General features: G+C 37.1%; 2 protein-coding genes across 2 annotated transcripts in view; both read right to left on the bottom strand.

Moving 5' to 3' along the window:
- Positions 1-861, bottom strand: part of DNAH10 (dynein axonemal heavy chain 10) — a 58,619-nt gene extending 57,758 nt beyond the window's left edge. The window contains exon 1 of the mRNA XM_019473276.1: positions 853-861. Coding sequence (XP_019328821.1) covers positions 853-861 — 9 coding nt within the window. The remainder of the gene's footprint in view (positions 1-852) is intronic.
- A 306-nt stretch (positions 862-1,167) lies between these two features.
- ATP6V0A2 (ATPase H+ transporting V0 subunit a2) lies at positions 1,168-17,468 on the bottom strand. The gene is made up of 20 exons (XM_019473275.1): positions 17,394-17,468; positions 16,801-16,879; positions 15,247-15,344; positions 14,754-14,891; positions 14,119-14,219; positions 13,042-13,168; positions 12,159-12,241; positions 11,720-11,813; positions 11,180-11,392; positions 10,381-10,531; positions 9,472-9,611; positions 8,318-8,475; positions 6,581-6,671; positions 6,165-6,283; positions 5,572-5,782; positions 4,901-5,020; positions 4,538-4,657; positions 3,193-3,310; positions 2,440-2,611; positions 1,168-1,511 (listed from the first exon to the last, which is right to left on the bottom strand). Exons 1-20 carry the CDS (start codon positions 17,466-17,468, stop codon positions 1,409-1,411), a joined length of 2,511 nt encoding a protein of 836 aa, XP_019328820.1. The 3' UTR covers positions 1,168-1,408.
- Positions 17,469-18,464: the final 996 nt, after the last annotated feature.

The raw sequence follows: 18,464 nt of genomic DNA, 5'->3' as shown, positions 1-18,464 counted from the left end.
GTTCCCACCGCCCTTCTCGGGCGTTCTTTTACCTCAGCCCCGGCCGCCCCGCGGGCTCTGAGCCCGCCCCGGCGGGAAACAAGGGGAGCTCCTCAGCCAGAGGGGACGCGGGGGACCGAGAAGGGCTTCCCGCGTGGAGGGTACCGCAGCGGGCCGCAGGCCAAGGCCGTCCCCCTCCAGCGTTGCCAGGGACAGGGACAGGGCTAGGCGTTGCCAGGTGCAGGGACAGGGCTACGCGCAAACATAAGGGCCTGCTCTGAACAGCGCAAACGAGGTTTTATTCGGAATTAGTATGAAACAAGTGCAAAATTTAACTTATGCTGTTCTTATGGCACAGATGTTAAAAAATTCTGGTAATATCCCCATTTTCACACTATACAAAAAATAATACAAAACGACCCCTTTCCACCTATCATTCAGTATAAAATTTGGTTCAACAGCATCAGGTAAGTAACACTGTATGTATGTCCTTACAGCCAAACACAAATCAAGGCCCGTTCTTCATTCCCCGCGCAAAAGTTACTCCTAGGAGTAGAAACTCTGCACAGGACCACACTGTAAAAACAGAACCCGGGAGAAAAATTTCTCGTAGGCAGCTGGATTCTTTTATTTCAGTCCTCATCCAGACAGTGCGAGACTTTTTCTGAGGCTTTTACCCATCAACGTCACCACAGGTGAGGGGCTGTGCACAACTTGCTTTGCAGAACAGCACGTAGGGGAAAGTTCCTCACTACAGGGAAATAAGAGGGATAATATTTCCAAGTCTCCACTTCTAATCCTGCCTTCTTCCGTAACAGTAAGTATCACTGTGGCTTCTGAAAGATTGAAGTAATAACTCTGGGCAGAACAAACAGTTAACATTTTCGGTGCAATTTTAAATATGGCCAGAAAAGAGCACGTTGCATTGCTATGTATAAATTTATATTTCATAATCCTTCTGGAATAGATACTGAAAACATACATTGCATCTGTTGCATTGCTGAATTGTTCCCAAAGTGCATGAGATGATAGCTGGCTTAAGTATGTGATTAGTAATGAATGTTTAATATGATGAAAAGTCTTTTAGCAAACTTAAAAGTAACCATTCAAGAAAATAAACAGCCCCAACAAAGAAAAAAAATGCCTACACTGGTTTTAGGACAAGCAGTAACAACTTTTTTTTTTTTAAAGGATAAAATTAATTTACAACATTAGTTTATCAAGAAAAATGTACATTTTATATCTATATACAAGATGCTCCAGATCTGCTATGTATTTCTATGGGAGGTATATATTACAGAATTATTTGGCTGCATTATAAGGCAATCAGTGAAAAACACTTTGTCCTACAGGAAGCCATTCATAGGTGAGATCCAATCACATGATTATTTGCAGACAATTCCAAACATTTCTGCTGACAGCAACCAACCTATGCCGTATTATCTTTATTAAAATGTAAAGAAATGTGCTTAAAAGAGAAAGGTGTAAACTTGTATCCTCCACCAGAGTAGAATTTGTTCTGAAATTCCACCCTGAAACGAGAGAAGAAAAAAAAAAAAAACACAAAACAGAATCTGTATATTAATCCAAAATGACCAGTTGTCAAGGGATAGAACTGTGCAACACAAGAGGCTTAACAACAGCAATCCTAATGCTGTCACTTAGGCTTTCTGTGCAGCTATTTAACCTTCCTATCACAGTCCCAGGCAAATTTCATGTTTCTCAAGAGACCCAAGCACACTGACATTGTGCTGTAATGGCTCATTTCTCACTTCTGTCTTACTAATTTGTTTTCAGGTTAGTTGCAGTTAATTGTTTTGCAAATATACAATATTATGAGGACAATACTCTAATGCATATAGCTCTGCCTCGTGTTTATATACTATATGTCCACCTTTTCTTATACTGTAAATTTCATCAGGTTTCAAACTAACTATTCTCTGAATCCACTCCAATGTGCAGAGCTCGTGATATTAAGACTAAGAAAGGATTAAAATACTTAAGGGTTGGCAGCCCCACTTTAGCAAAAGTTTTGCTCGCTAATATAAATGTTCTGTTGAACCGAATAAATAAAACAGACTGAAGCCATTCAGTGATATAACCAGACTGAAATTAAAAATCCTTATCCACGTTACTAATATTCTACAGTACAAAAAGCTGCAATACTATAAATCAAATGGACCCATAGTTTGTCAACTCTGAATGTGGTAGAGGTTAATACGCATCATAAGCCAATATAATATTTGAATTTACTGAAAATCTTCCAGAGGAACAATCACATTTGACTAACAAGCCATTTATTTAATGTGATTAGATAAATCTATTACAGTAGCATTAGGCTGTTGAATTTTACACTTTTCTTTTTAATAAGGCACCTAATATTTTGACACAAAAATTCCTCTTAAACAAGCCAGTATATGCTGAAGTGGTATAAAGAAAAAATGAAGAGTTAAAACTTACCAGTGAAGTCGTATAGCATGGAGAAAAGCAGAAAGCCCCTCCATGACCAAAAGAATAAAAACCGTTAGCACAGCAAAAAAGGCTAGAACAGGAACTAGCAGTAAGACACCATACGTTGTGTCCACGCGAAGACCCACCCTCATCACCATTTGCCACAGAACTTCTGATAACTCTATTAAAAAAAAAAAAAATCATAATTAATGTTGATACTGCATACATTCACCCAGTGAGCTACTCTAACTGACCTGTATTCTAGTTTAAACAGTATTATAGGATCTGCTGAACATGGGAACTATAAGCAACCCCACCACCAGTTAGTTGCCCCCCTCTCCCTCCCCCCAAATACTTAAAGGTACATCTCAGTTTCAAAATAAGATCTACCGATGTCAACATTTTACACCATGACACTAAGACTTTAGCAAGTGCCTAAATACCTTCCAAACTGGTCAATCAATGGAAAATAGGAAATGGTACTGTGACTACTGATGCACTATGATGGGAGATAACACCGTGCTCAGATAATCGGCCTCTTTACAATCAATGAAGAAAATTACTAGATTCCAAACAATAAGTCACAATTTTAGTTTGGGGACTTTCCATAGATCATTATTAGTTTAAACAGGGATTCTTTTTAGATTAAGAAAAAGATAATTTCATAGTAGTATCACTTCAACAGGCCAGCCCCCCTCTAACCAACATTAAAAATCCAGACAGATGGAAAAACAACCACCAACCAATAAAAAACCCACTTACGTGCATGAGCAAGACTTAATGCCCAGAGTCTCAGATACGAGGCTGTATTAGAAATACATCCTAGACAGTATTCAATGGTATGAATTGCTTGATTCATAAAAACATCTGCAAAATTAAGCTAAAATATAAAAATACATTTGTATCCATTTAAACAATGTAGTACAACATGAGAGAACAAAAATATTCATCTGCAAAGCTTAATATACATGGAAGAAAAATTCCATTAAAGGGTAATACATTGATTTCACATCAAGTAAAAAAAGATCTGCTATGTTTAAGATCCTTATTACAGAGACAACATTAAAAAAAAAAATCAGATGCTATAGTTTTCCAGTTAGTTTCCCTAATTACTTTGTTGATAGATAAAAATGAATGCAATTTATGTTTTCCACAAGGATTATGATCTAATACTTGAAAACTCTAAGTAGTAAAACCAGTCATGGCTCTAATTCCCATTCTATTGATGTTGTAAGTTTACAATGTCAATTTTTGCATCTTTAAGACCAGGATTAATTGTTAGTAATGCTAGTGATAGAAAAAGAACTACGTTAATACTGTGAACTCTAAATATACATGCTCGTTGCTAACAAAGAGTTCCAAGACTGATATTACTGCAAGTTTCAACACTTACTTTGCATGGAACTATGACACAATTTATTTAAGCAAACAATTCTAGTATTTTCTATACATAAGCAGCAAGAGTCTACTATCCCAGTGAAGCAAGTACTATACATAGTCTGCACACTGGGAAACTGAAGCACCTTTTTGTCTTTCAATTCACATGAAATCAGTGGAATCAGACAAGACCTTTAAAAATTTGTCCAAACTAAACAGCAGCAATAGCTGGGGACTAGAAATGCAGCTCATGTCTCCCAACCCCCATTAGCAATAATCCTCATCACAGGATGTAATTTGCAGACATAAAAAGACTTTTGTCTGGATGAAAAGCCAAGATTAATTAACAGGAAGCTGGACAGTCGTCCTCTTGCCTTGATTTTAAGAATCCATAAAACCATACAAGACCCAGGATTTTTATCCCACTCTTCAATTTAAGAAAAACTGTAGTCTTAGATGCAAAGTCTATAGATGCAAATAAAGCACTCTCCTGTTCTCCACTAGAGACAGATTGTGATTTACTGTAGCAATCTGAACATACCGAGAAATAATCATAAAATAGCAACAAATAAAAATAAGTAAATCGCATTCAGGCATCGAGGTCTTTGTAAAGGTTCAGCTCATTTTCTTGAAAACTTCCCGGGACTCAGTGTACAGGTTATCTTCTTGATCTTCCACTTCTGATTTGCTTTTAAGGACATACAAACTAGAGATTAAGTAAAAACATTACCTCCTCTCCGTCCCCCTCTCTGTGCCCACTATCTGAATGACTGCTTCCTTCTTCTACATCATGAGATCTCAGCAGAGAAAGTTCTTCTTCACTTTCTTTTCGAATTAGCTTGTAGCCACTCTGCAAAATGGAAACACATTGTGTCTTTAAGTGGACTGCCAGTGTCAATTTTAAAGTTTATTTAAAGTAGTCACAGGCAAAGGCAAAAAGAGAGCTAGAGGAAAAAAGCACTATTATGTGTTACAGTCAAAAACTTTCCAAGTTGAGTAGAAATATCTACTAAGGACATTACTCTATATGCAATACACCACCAGCTGAATTCTCCTCTACTGAAGAAATGTGTAAGTGTCTCTCAGTACTTACCCTGTACATTCTAATGCCTCGGCCTCCACTGTGCAACCAATATAAATAAAGTGGTTTACCAAAAAGCATTACAGGAACAGAAAGAAAAGCAATACTAAGTAAAAACCTCTGCAGCGCAACCTGTTTGGAGCAGAAAGAAAAAAAATGAGATTAGATCACAAAATCAAAAGTAGGAAAAGCCTTCCCATTTTCCTTTAAAGGCCTGTTTAAGCATAAGAAAAGTACTACTGATTTCAGTGGGCACATACTCCAAATTGAACGTGCCCATAAGTATTTTACTTAATCAGGCCCTTAAATTGGGTTACAGACATCCAGCATCTTCAGGACTGGGTTCTAGACTAAGGCATTACTGATACTCAGTTTAGTAAGATTATTTACAGCACACAGAAAAGCATCAAAATTACAAGCATGAGACACTGTTCTCTAGCCTTAATTTTAACCTGGGAGATTTTGTTCTAGAAACAGGTATTTTCACAAATCACTACGTAAAATCTTACAACCAATTAAAGAGCAAATATGTTATTTAATCATAACGTTTATTCAATCTCCCCTTAGTCTGATACATTCCCCTTCCTAGGGGAATACTCAGCCATCAGCCTTTCATGACTGGTAAAGTGTTACCTGCATAGGGAACAACAGGATCTTCAGAAGCTTCTAAGAACGCTACTAACCTGTCCGGTGTAGAAGACCTCTGTTTCACCACCAGGAAACAGGAACATGTTAATAAATTGAATCAGAATACTAGGAGCAGATGTAGAGTCCTCTGCAGAATACGCTAACCATTTAAAGAAGATCATAAACACAAGGTAGCCAAAGATGCACATCATGAATAAAAGTTCAGGAAGAAAAACCAAATAAATATTATACTTCTTCTTGAAATGCCTAGAAGATAAAAATGGGAAAAAAATGAAAAGTTTTACAGAGAAAGATCAAGATAAATAAATGGCCCAAACATGGATTCAATAAAACAGAACAGTACCCAGCACTTTTAAAGAGCAAGACTGAAATTAAATCCAGAACCAATTTCTTCATATTCAGCGAAATTTTAATCAGATATTTCAGTGGAAATCAAGACCATAAGAGGCATGTATTTCTATTGAAGACCTCTCTGTTACTTTTTTTTTTTTTTTTAAGAACAGTTTTCACAATACTATTATTCTGTTTTTAAAAAATTGTTCCAGTTTCCCTTACCAGATTAACTGTTATAATTCAAGACTTGAAAAAAAACTGTAACATCAATATTATCTTAACTTCTTGTACTTACAAGTGGTTAAATACCCCCAATACAACTCCAAACGTCATGTGAGTTACTCCAAAAATCACAGACATTTTCATTTTGAAAGAATTTAAAAAACTGAGACGGTTGCTTGCCAAATTCCAGATCTGAAGAAGAGAAGACAAAATCAGCATTAAAGAACAGTGTAACGGAAGAAATAAAACAGTATCTTTTCCCTGTTGGAGACCAGAATTCTACCTCAAACGGGGATCATAACTGAAATTTGAGTTTCATGAAAACAGGTAAATCTTTGACTCGTTAAGGGAAAAGCTCTTTTTGAATGGAGAATGCAAGCAGAAATGTATTTTTTCCACAGTATGTTTATCTTCCTAATGCACATACCAAAATCTAATTTACAAATGACTGATCATCACAAATGGATAATTTAAAAGCATAAAACTAACCGGATCAATTCCAAAGGGATAAGCTCCATTGTATACACCAGTAACATTTGGATCCAGTGTTAAAAATTGATTAGACTTGAGATCCTCAAGACTGCAGAGAAAGAAAAACACAATCAGATCTGACATTGTTTAAACATAGTGACAACATATGCTTTCAGTTCTGCAGGACACTACTCCTGCTTTCCTTTATATGACTAGCTCACCCACTGCCAGTCTTTAAAAGAAGAAGAAAAGGATTTCTAAGCACAAAAGGCCTGGCTAATAAAAACAATAGCAAAATAAAAAAAGTTCTAGAAACTCACAATCTGGCCTTAATTCGCACTAACTGCCTTTGAAAGGAGAGTTTCTGGATTTTGTTCCTCATTCCCCTAGAATGGAAAGTTTCGTATAAAAAGCTCACATTTTGCTTTTATATAAAAATCACTAACAAACACCCAAAGAATAATTGGTATCTTTTTTCCCTTTTGCATTTGGATGAGTTTCCACTCTAACTTCATATAGCTTTTAATTAACAAAGCACTCACAATCTGTTCACATTTTAACCAAAGCCAGTGGTTTTGACTCTACTATTTCAAGCCACTTTCTGGTTTTGAGACAAAATGAGATGCAAGCTGTGAACATTTAAATACCAAAGGGCCATGACACCTCAAAACAATGAGGTTATCCCACTTTGTGAAAAAGTAGGTCTGATAATTCACATACCTACTTTTTTCTTCTATCAAGAAAAGCTGTGCAAAGACTAATGATTGCTAGGTAATTTATTTATTTCATTAATTGTTAATTTCTTTACAGTAGATGCTAATGCTGCTTGGCTATTCATGCCAGAAGCATGACTAGGACAAATTTCTCCAAAACTAGCCCTGTGTTTTCTATTCCTCTCAAAATCTGATACAGATATAGATATTCAGAAACCTCCCCTGGAAAATATAGTAACTGGAGACAAATTAAAACCATTAGCATAAAGACAAAACATAACATAGGAGGCAGTGCGCTTTTTATGCATAAAAAGAATACACGACAAGACAAAGTCCTGGTGCCTCCTGTTAGGATTTTACAATACTACTGAAGTCTCCAGCCATTCACAAGAACACCTTTGTGAGACCACAAAAAAAGGTGCAAAACACACCTAAGAAGGTTTAGAGACTGAATAAACCCTAAAAATATCACCTTATAAAATTAGGTGCAAGTTCTTACTACCAATAAAACGATACTATGCCAGTTGCAGTTTTTAATCACTGAAAGTTATTAGCTAGCATATAGCATTAGGGTTTTGCAACAGAATTTGTTCCAGGAGAAGACTGATTGTCACCTATACCAAATTATAATATTCTAGAAAACGTTCCAGGTGACTGAGGACATGTAAATCCAGTAAAGCAGCACTGATAAATACAAGATTAATCTGATAGATTGACTGAATTAAATATAATCAAATTCTAATAGTGGTTTTGCAAGACATTGTGTTCTCTGTGGACTTCCCAATTTAAGATAATAAACGGTTCGATTTTTTTTGTTTTTAAATAACTATTACTGCCTTTTTTATTTTAAGCATAGATGTATCACTTAGCCCTTAGCGCACTAGCACTTACTACCTTAACAACTAAATTTTGCTACATTTCACTACATTTACTTACTACCCTCAATAAAAGGACGGTTAAAATGGGTGAGCAAAAGGGTTGAACTGTTACAGGAAGTACATTTTTGTTTTAATGGTATAGCAAACAGAGGTGTGCTACTCACCGCCAAACCTTCTGTTCAAACATTGCTGAAACATTCCATCCAGAACCAAATATATTTAACGACTTTGAAAAACAGTCATTATAGATCAATCCAGTGTATACAGAAAACAAACCCATTAATAAAATAACATATCGGCCTTCAAATAGCATTTTCATTATCTGTAAGTATTGGAAAAAAGAAAAAAATAGAGAACATCATCTGCTATGTGAACAATCATTATCTACACATTTCTAAGAGAAACACATTTCTGGCAATACCAAGACTTCTAAAAACTAAAAATTCTTGTGAATAGTCATTAAGGAATATGAAGAAACCTACAGCCAACCAAGATGTAACACAGAGAATTTTGCTTTAAGCATGTGAATATGCAGTTTACAAATGGCAGTCACCAAATGGGTGCAGTTCATCTCCCCACATTCACAGCTTTATGTCAAGTGATTTATATGCAAAGGTTTATATGCATTAGGAAATAGAGCTAGCGGCAAGTATATTCTGAAAGACAATTGTGGTTTAAATTGAATGCAGAGATTTGAAGTCCCCATGCAAGCTCCCATGACACAGACTGAGACTTTTCTCATTGGCATCGTTACACTAACGAATAGTCTTTTTAAACCACGTTTTCTTCCCGGGACTAGTTTTCAAGAAGTTAGTCATTTGCAGCTATTCTTAATTAAACATAATTCTAATGAGAGATGCACGTGTTCCTACATTCCAACCCCGTATTAAAAAATGAGTTAAAATTAAGTTTAATACATTTCAAACTACAACTCCTTTTCAGAAACCATAAAAGATGACGGAATTTGAAAAATCATTTTCTCCTAACGTTAGTCACTGTAACCACATTCTGTAAAACACACACATCACTAAGTAGCCCTAGCAGAAGGAAAGACAAGCCCAACAGTATCAACTAATTTTTGTCAGTCTTTCATTTCAACTTGATTATTTCTGCCCTTTCAAAAAAAGTGAATAGTTTGTTAAGATATCTCATTAATATCGAGGAATATGGCAACTTTAAATACAGGCAATCCCGAAACAAAGGAAAAAAACTCCAGTCTAATACATGTGCAATAAATAGTACTTTTCAGAAACATAGTAATTATTCAAGTGAAGTTATCTTGCTGGATGGGGAGTAAATTATTTGTAATTCCTTTTACCTCATCTTGTGATCTTTGTAATCTAGGGTGGTTTTCATATAGTATTGCCAGGAGTGCAAATATGAACATTAGTAGACCATGCCCAAAGTCTCCAAACATAACCGCAAACAAGAAAGGAAAAGTGATGATGGTATAGAGAGCTGAAATGACAACATCACAGATTTCAAGCACACAGCACAATAGATGATGTTGCTATCTGAATTATGCCTAAGCAATTCAACTACTTTAACTTCTCAAACAATTTTCAGCTTTAAGTTTGAAAGACATTTCACCCCCTGCTAACAGACCTTTCCCCCCACTATAAATTTAACTCAGTTTAAAGCTTGCTTATGTATATCCCTTAGTAATGACAACTCTGCAGTTGAGCATTAGCTGACAATTCTGAGGATAATAATATGAGCCCAGGAAATAAAACCCAAACAAACAGTTCTTCCTCCGTGGCTATTTTGGCTCTGTACTATAGTGTGCATTCTCCTGTACAGCATGACATAGTCAACATAGCTGCAAAAATACATAAGGACATTAAACTAACTGGGCTATACAACAAGCTGGATTTTTTCAAGTGATGAGCTCCATGCTTCAGTAATATCAATAGCCATTACCAAAGTTTTCTTTTTTCCCCTAAATATCTTACCTTATCCAAGGTAAAGCATATAAAGAAACATTATACAGCTATTATCAGTATCTTTAATGCTAAAATAACTCAGCAAAATCAAATCCCATCTTACTGCTTGGAGCACCATCTGTACTTTTGATGACCTACTGAAATTTTAAAACAGCTACTAATAAGCAGCGTGGTGGTCACCGTTTTGCCTTTACTAGTGTCCAATTCAGCAAGGTATTTAAACACATAACAAGGCAAGCAGTAACAACAGCACAGCTCGCAGTTTGGATTTCAGAAGGACCAACCTGGATTAACTTCTCCATAGTTTCCAACTCCATAAGCATCAACAATGTTTTGGAACCCTGAGGTGAATTTATTGGTACGTATCAAAGTTGGAGGAGGTTGTGTTGTTGGGATGGTATTCATGAATGAAGAAATTGTAGCTCCACTCTTCCTCTAATTGCAGACAGAAAGAAGATACATTTATATAAGAACTCAGTTGATACTTAATCTAATCAAAGTGAAAAAATTTCCATCAGCAGTTTCACTGATCCTGAAACATCCCTAAATTAAGCCCGAAGCTTAACATTTATCCATTTCTGCTTGCTTTAAAAAAAACCCACAAATTACATTAATCTGTTCCTCTAAAAACACTAGTTATGTACAGTGTTCTAATCCTTATTTTATACGAAATACCACATGAGAATCATGAGTCAATATTATAAAACAAAGATTTGTTACTAAAAATTCCCTCTTGTAAAACAAAAAGATGGAGCCGTGCTCAACACAACTAACACAAGGAAATTAGCACTTTCTACTTGACTGCAAACAGCATTGTGAGCCTAGTCAGACTTGGGTCCACCACAGAAGTTCTCATTCAAGGAAAAAAACCAACCAAACAAAAAAAACCCAAAACAAACAAAAACCCCCCACAACACTAAATAAAGGCTCTGCTTATAAAGAAATGGTTTGATATGAGTTCATAGAGACGCAGACTTGCCTGTGCCTACTTTTAGCCTATTTTAAATAATTATTTTCTTTCCTTATCTGTATAGTAAGTTCAAGACAAAAGTTTTAACATCAGTGAGCATTCAGCTGACTTACTGAACCTTCCTCCAACGCATGGCGCAAATTTTGCAGATCAGCCACCGGACACCAAACCTCAGCGATTAAACATTTATTTGTGACATCAAAACTGCACAGGTTGAGTACATGATAAATGGCTTTCATCTTTTTCACTTGGATAACCCACGTATAGATGGATTCAGATGCTTTACACAAGACTTGGCATAAGTAATCCTCAGTTTTATGCAGCACCTTTGTCCAAGAAAAAAACAAAAAGATTTCATTGAAAATGTAACAGTGGTTACGTTAACCACAGTAAGAACAGCTATTATTTGTCCAATGCTGGATCACATTTGTAGGAGGCCACACTAACCACTGCTTAAAACAGAAGGCAATGCCAAGTGCCCTGAAGTTTAATAGATACATGCAACACGAGACCAGGGACATGACGTACAATCATGTTCAGATCCAAAGCTGTACGTATTTTAGAAACATATTCATGTATTTAATGTTGTGATTCACCAAATTATTTCCTATGGTGTAATAACTACAGCAAAGGGAATACTGTTATTTACTCACAGTATGAAGATCCTGAATACGAACATTTAGTCCTTCAACAACTGCCTTGCGCTCCTCCATGGTATTTGGATAGGGATACACATGACAGTGATAGCTACAGAAAAACAGAAGTTTATGTTAAATAACCAAACTAAAACAAAACAAATCACCCAACCCCATGCCCTAGTCAAACCTGCAACACACCATTTAATAACCACAGAACAGATTCAACTGAGAGAGTCAGTATCTTGCCTGTACTTAATGACTGCAGATAAAATGATTCATACATTTATTTGTATATTGCATAATTATAAGCCTAGATGCAAGGGGGTGAGGAACAAATTTAACTTCAAAAACCTTGCCTAAAAATCAACACTTACAAGGAAGGGGAGCAGGGGGAAAACTAACAAGAAAATAACCCAGGTATAAAGAAACCATACATATTAGTTTTACTTCTTACCAATCACAAATCTTCTTAACTTTCTGGCCAATTTGTTCACCCCAATAGGACACTAAAAAAACAAACCATTTTGTGGTTTCGCCCTAAAAAAAAAAAAAGTTAAGTTGAAGTTTGGTTTTAACCAACAACTCCACTGTGATATAATTATAGAGCAAAATAACAAGTTCAAATAATTAGAAAAGGCTGTTAGTAGCATTAAGCTTCCACCATTTTAGTGAAGATCAAAAAATAAAATCCAAGCGTGCCAACATCTGTCTTTTTTTTTGGTATATTAGAGAAAAACAGAAAAAGCTGTCAGGGAAAATTAAAGAGACATTATATTTTACCATCTCAGAATTATTATTAACAAAAAAAGTCTTAAAAAATTAAAATGTTCCAAATTAGAATTGAAGCAAAATTTAAAAGTGACAGATTAGGCAGCCATAATTGCTGATTTACAAAAAGTGAATTTTGTAAGTTCAGAGAAAAAACTTCATGGAAGACCAGCTGTACTCCAGACTTTTTTTCCATAACTGCTGAATTAACAAATAAAATGACTATTAAAAGGTAACGCACTGTACAGACCTAGTTAATAAATATCCAAGCAGCCATTTATGCCACATATTTTGATCAAGGTAGCCAATCATAAAGTCACTACTATTCCACAATAAAGTTCTGCACTCACCAAGCTGAACCATGATAAATTAATTGCCACTCCTATAGTTATGGTGGCATCAAGACCTCTAATTTTAAAGTCTTACAAGTTCTAATACTTTTAAATAGTTTTCCCTCCAAGGACACTGGGAAATCATTTACATTCATTGCAGGAGACCTGAGCAGCAATTCTTCCAAGTCTTATGGAAAGCACAAACAAAATAAACTGATAGTTACAACGTTTACTCACTGTATCTGGATCTTCCAGACATTCATCCAACTCTGCATAGGTAAGAATAGTATATCCTTTACAGACTCTCCACAGCATTTTTTCAAATGCTTCAACTTTTGCTATGTGAACTAACCCAGATATGAATCTATGGAAAAAGAAAAATTTGAAAAATCGGCTAAAATCCACAAGAAAAATTAAAAACTCAGAGTACACCATCACTCGGGATCACATAGTCACAATAATTTAACGTCTGCCATCTCTAGAGAAGGAAGCGTCACCCTAAACAGGAAGTAACTAGTATATAAAGTAGACTCAATTTCTATTTGGAAAACAAACAGACTGCGGGCCTGAGCACACAACTAGAATTAAATCCGACATCGTTTCTGTCTGTGATAGTAAGGTTCTTAATTTTTTCTTGGTAAAATGGTGGATAAAAAAAGAGATTTTTTTCTGCCATCTCTAGAGAAGGAAGCGTCACCCTAAACAGGAAGTAACTAGTATATAAAGTAGACTCAATTTCTATTTGGAAAACAAACAGACTGCGGGCCTGAGCACACAACTAGAATTAAATCCGACATCGTTTCTGTCTGTGATAGTAAGGTTCTTAATTTTTTCTTGGTAAAATGGTGGATAAAAAAAGAGATTTTTTTCTCTCAGAATGATGTTATAGAGAGCAGTATCCATACATCATTTTAAAGGCAAGTAGGCACTACCATTATAAAGTTACATTTACAACTGACACTGCCAAGTGATTAAAACACTGTGTGTTTATCCTAGAAAAACAGAGTGGAATAAAGTACTGATTTAGAGCATTTAGAGATTTTCCTTAACATACATACTTGGTTTGATGGAAGTTTTGTAACAGTTTTTTTGGTGCTGTCCTACTTCTCTCTTCAAATAATCCAATTTTGTTACAAAGGTACATTTGGGCCAGACCCCGACCCTGTCTAAAACTGTTTGGCTCGCCTGAAATCACTACAGTCACACTACATCCCATCTTTTAAGAAAACAGCCCATGATTTACAGCAGCGCATCAAGCAGTTCTGAAACAGCACACACCGAGAACCTGCCGTGCGTGGACTGAACCATACCTACCCCAGCTTGGCACCCAGTCTGTGCATACAGTTGTAATCCACTAATGGCTCGTTTTCCACAGATGGAAATTCTTCATAATTTGCATGTAAATGGGATTCATACTAGCAAATAAAAGAAAGATCATTCATAGCTTTCAGAAAAAAAAAAAATTAATTTATTTATTATTCGGAAGAAGAAAAGCTAATTAAGTAAATTATTTCAACAAAAAATATAAAACCCTTTCCTGTGTTCAATTCAGACAACAGAAAGATCCTGGGATCTCAAGTGCACTCCTCTTAGCAATTATAGTCAGTGTTGCAAAGGTTACATGGTAAATTTCTTAGCGCAACTTACGCATCAAAATAACACAAATAGGCCTTCATTTTCAGTTGGCATCAGCAGTAACATTCAAACAATTCAACAGAGAAATCACAAAGCTCCTCCAAGTTCAGGGCTGCATTTTGCTATGCATATGAACGCAGCCTAGCACAAGAGGTTGCCAGCCAGGTTCTCTGGGTACTGATCACAAACAACAACGAACAACGTACAGTGCCGTAAAGCCCGACACCAAGTCACATACTTAACTAGAACTACTAACAGCACGCAACAAAAACGCCACGTGACACACAATCCTCGCCAAACAACATAAGCAGTACCTCAGCTGTTCTCCTGACAAATCTCTGCGTGACCTCTAACATGCATGTGTATTCTGTCAGTTCAAGCAGGTTTTTCCTCAACTTTTCTTTGTTTTTATTTACTTCCCTTAATTCTGTCTCCAGTTTCTGCAGCTGTTCCTAAGACATGGAGAAAAAATGACACAGAATCAGTTACACTGTTTTGGAAATCAGGGGAGGATGAATTTTAAGCACATGTTAATTAGCTGCAATGATGGGAGTTTCCCAATTTCTTAATTAATTTAAGCTCCATAGGTTTTATTCCTCAGTCTGCCAAAGATAGTCTGCCTCAGTCTTTGAAGTAACACTGGCAGAAAGAAAAAAAAAATGGACAAAAACAAAAGCAAAAGCTTCTGCTCCCCCTGCCACGCCCCTACAACTTAAGTCATAAGTAATAAGATAGCAAGTAATTAAGTTTGAAATAAAGTTCCAAGATCCAGAGCTACACCTTTGGCATCTGTGGTGTGGAAGTTACCTGGATTTCTAAAATGTGTTTCAGCAAGGGGGCAGGAGGAGCAACATCTCCTTCAGGAAGTGGAATATCCGCTTTTTTAATTTCTTGTACTAAATACCCTGGAGTGAGAAGAAAAACAAAATCATAAAGGAAACGGTATTGCCTTATGCTTCCTAGAATGCTGCATAGTTGACCTTCAGCTGTTACTGATGGTGCTGATCACACTGTGACATCAGGCCCTAGCTGTTTTATTCATTTATTTTAGCAACAACACACACACTAGGGTCTTCAAAAAGAATGCAAGGAAAGGGTGAAGACTAGTCCCTCCAGGGAGGAAAAAGAGGGGCTTATGGAGTGCTAGAAATAAAATACACAGAACGTTTCTGTCTTGGAAGTTTGTGAAAGTAAGCTATCTTCAGAGTCCTCTGGCTGAAATTTTCCAACCACAAGTACTTTTTAAGAAGCTTTTAACATTTCATAGTATCTCTCTGATGCTGTAAGATATCATTTTCTGCTAATCATGCCACCTGCCAAAAATTGACGATCTGCTCATTGACCCATGTTTGGAATAAAGAGCGTTCAAAGAAGTCAGCTTAAGCAACCTCGATGACAAATGCAACTCACACTGGGCAGGGAGATTGCCAAAATAGCTACGGGGATGGTTTGGCATGACCAGCACATGCCTCTGATGAGAGATTCCAATAAAAAGAATCCTTCAACGGTAACTTTTCTTCGGGACACATTGAAGAAATTTGCATCTTGGTTGTAATGGTCTACATACTCTTCTCTATTCATTAACCACTACGTGAATACAATTATTAATAACTTGAGGTATTTTTGAGGGCGCTTGGAAGTTCAACAGATTGAGTTACGTAACATGAAAAACAGAGTTTATCTTATAGTCAAGGAAATATCCAGGGTAAAGCTTCCATTTTCCTAGCAGAGTTTTAAGCAGTCAATACTGAAATTCTCTCAACTATTTATCAGCAACACATTAGCAACTCTTCACCTCTGAGCTTAAAAAAACCCAACCTATATTTAGCACATACATGTTGTAGTGTAAGTAAATTTTACAGCTCACAAAACCGAAAAACTGAGGTCAGTGGTAAAACACTGGAACAGGTTGCCCAGAGAGGTTGTGGAGTCTCTGTATTAAAAATCCCACTAGCCACAGTCCTGGACAACCGGCTCTAGCTGCCCCTGCTTGAGCTGGAGGTTGACTAGGTGATCTCAAGAGGTCCCTTCCAACCTAAACGACTCTGTGACACGCTCAAAACTGCTGCAGCATATCAACCCAAATTAAGGAATATATTTGTATGTTCTGACCCAATTCAGTGCTATAGTCAAGTCACCTCTGGCTCCAAAAACCTACATAAAGACTCTACATATGAGTGTATGTATGTGTATTTTTTCATACATATGAAAATATTATAAGATTCTACAGCATTCAGATCATACAAGAGTGGGAAGATTAGAAAAAACTGTAGCTGAAACCTCCACTGTAGTTCCACTCTCGCGATGTAAACTTTAATAATGCCGCAGATGAGAAAGGGCAGACGTGAAAGTAAAGCTCACCAAGTATTCTTTCCATTTCTTCACACTTCTTTACTTCATTCACAAATTTTCTCTGAAATACACTTACATTTGGGTTAAGCTGAAGGAGAAGAACAAAATGCTTATTAGGTATTTAAAACAGCAACCACCCCTAAAAAACCACAGCTATTTCTGTGACTTCACGTAGACAATTTTGCACGTATTCTACGTGCTCTCTTTCTACAAAGTGCTTTTCAGCTAAGAAGGTATGAAAACCTAAAAGGATTAAAAAGTCTTCAAATAGCAAGGTTGGTTTTATTAAAGCGGAATTATCAATGCCTTTTGCTAGTTTTACTCAAATAACAAAATAACTAGATCTACTGGAGAAACCATTCCTAATCTGATTTCCAGAGTTTTAAAATACTGCTTAACGACTTCAAATTAACAAACCAACCTTTCTACAAGCAAATTTTTGCGATGGATTTCCACAGAATCTACTTGAAATGTTAAGTTTCTAAAGAATCTTTTTACATACATCCCTGTATTACGAGTGTGCAATGTCTCTGACTACTTATTCAGCTTTTACATCAGACCCACTACTATGTTATTTCTGGAATAAATGGTGTGTCAGATACCTGGAATGGCATCAACATATTAAACGTAACAGCCATGTAATGATTCTTACAGATTTGTGTCCTCCTACCTGCCATATTTACTAACTAGGTGTTAATTTAAGTTCTCCCAGCTTTCCTTGCAAAGATTTTTCAACCTACATTTCTGAAGAATACTTGGAAGAAATTCCAAAGTCTCAGTCAGCAAGCAAAGATCATATAATTACGATGAGACAATGCAGAAACAAGGTTAATTATTACCCGACCCAATTTTATGTTAGTCAGGCATGTAGTTTCCTCCAAGGTGAATTACTCCTCCAGGAACAGACATGTTTTACAAACAGCAGGCTGCGATGTTGAAGAAATAAGCCTACAGAACAGCTAAGATGTTTCTATCGATCTGTCAACGGGGTGGACACATCTGATAGCCGTGCACATGCACTCAGACTAAAGTCAGTGTGGCTTCAGGTAGGTAATGGGCTCTCCCACGGGATCCTACTGCAAAAAAACCCCAAGTTTAAACTACTTCTGTGAGAGAGGTAGGATACAGTCATCCCAAAACGCGCCCCCCCCCCGGAGTCGCGCGGCGGCTGGGGCTCTACACTGACTTTCCTTCACCCAGTCTCGCTTTCAGGCAAATGCGATATAGCTGTCAGCCATACATCTGCAAGTCAGAGTCGGGGAAAGAAGGAAGAGAAGCGGTCTTGGAGTCTTTTAGATCGCACCATCGGAATGAAACTGCACCTTCCCGACGGCAACTACTCTGCCCGGCTCGGCTTTCCCCGCGTCGCCCACCCGCCGGGGTTAATGTGTCAGTGCTCAGCCCTCCCTGATTAGCAGCAGGGCTGCGTGTGTGGCTGTGCTGTGAGCCCGGCTTTAATTAGAAAGGACTCACAGATGGGTCACATCAACACCATAAGTTTACCTGCCTCCTTCAGCCCTCTCTGATGCATCTCCTCCTTGCTGTCCCTGGACCTTGGGTAAGTCTTGCTGATATCCCCCCCCCCCCCCCCCCCCCCCCGGGGGGGGTGCTCATCGGCGGGGCCTCTGGGGTGGGCCCCCCCCCGCGCACGCCCCAAAAAGGGGGGAAAACAG

The sequence above is a fragment of the Aptenodytes forsteri genome, unplaced genomic scaffold (genome assembly GCF_000699145.1).
Source record: "Aptenodytes forsteri isolate BGI_AS27 unplaced genomic scaffold, ASM69914v1 Scaffold118, whole genome shotgun sequence".
Taxonomy (NCBI): domain Eukaryota; kingdom Metazoa; phylum Chordata; class Aves; order Sphenisciformes; family Spheniscidae; genus Aptenodytes; species Aptenodytes forsteri.
The sequence above is the reverse complement of the archived record's forward strand: the minus strand, read 5'-3'. Positions and strand labels throughout refer to the sequence as shown.

Bases quoted from the DNA above. Each gene is read 5' to 3' on its own strand.
- ATP6V0A2 (XM_019473275.1), bottom strand. From the start codon at position 17,468: ATGGCAGGTAGGAGGACACAAATCTGTAAGAATCATTACATGGCTGTT. The intron at 5,783-6,164 runs GTAAGTACAAGA...TTTATCTTCTAG, and splicing joins TTGGGGGTATTTAACCACTT to GCATTTCAAGAAGAAGTATA. The intron at 2,612-3,192 runs GTAAGTGGGTTT...TTTTTTTAATAG, and splicing joins ATTAAGTCTTGCTCATGCAC to AGTTATCAGAAGTTCTGTGG.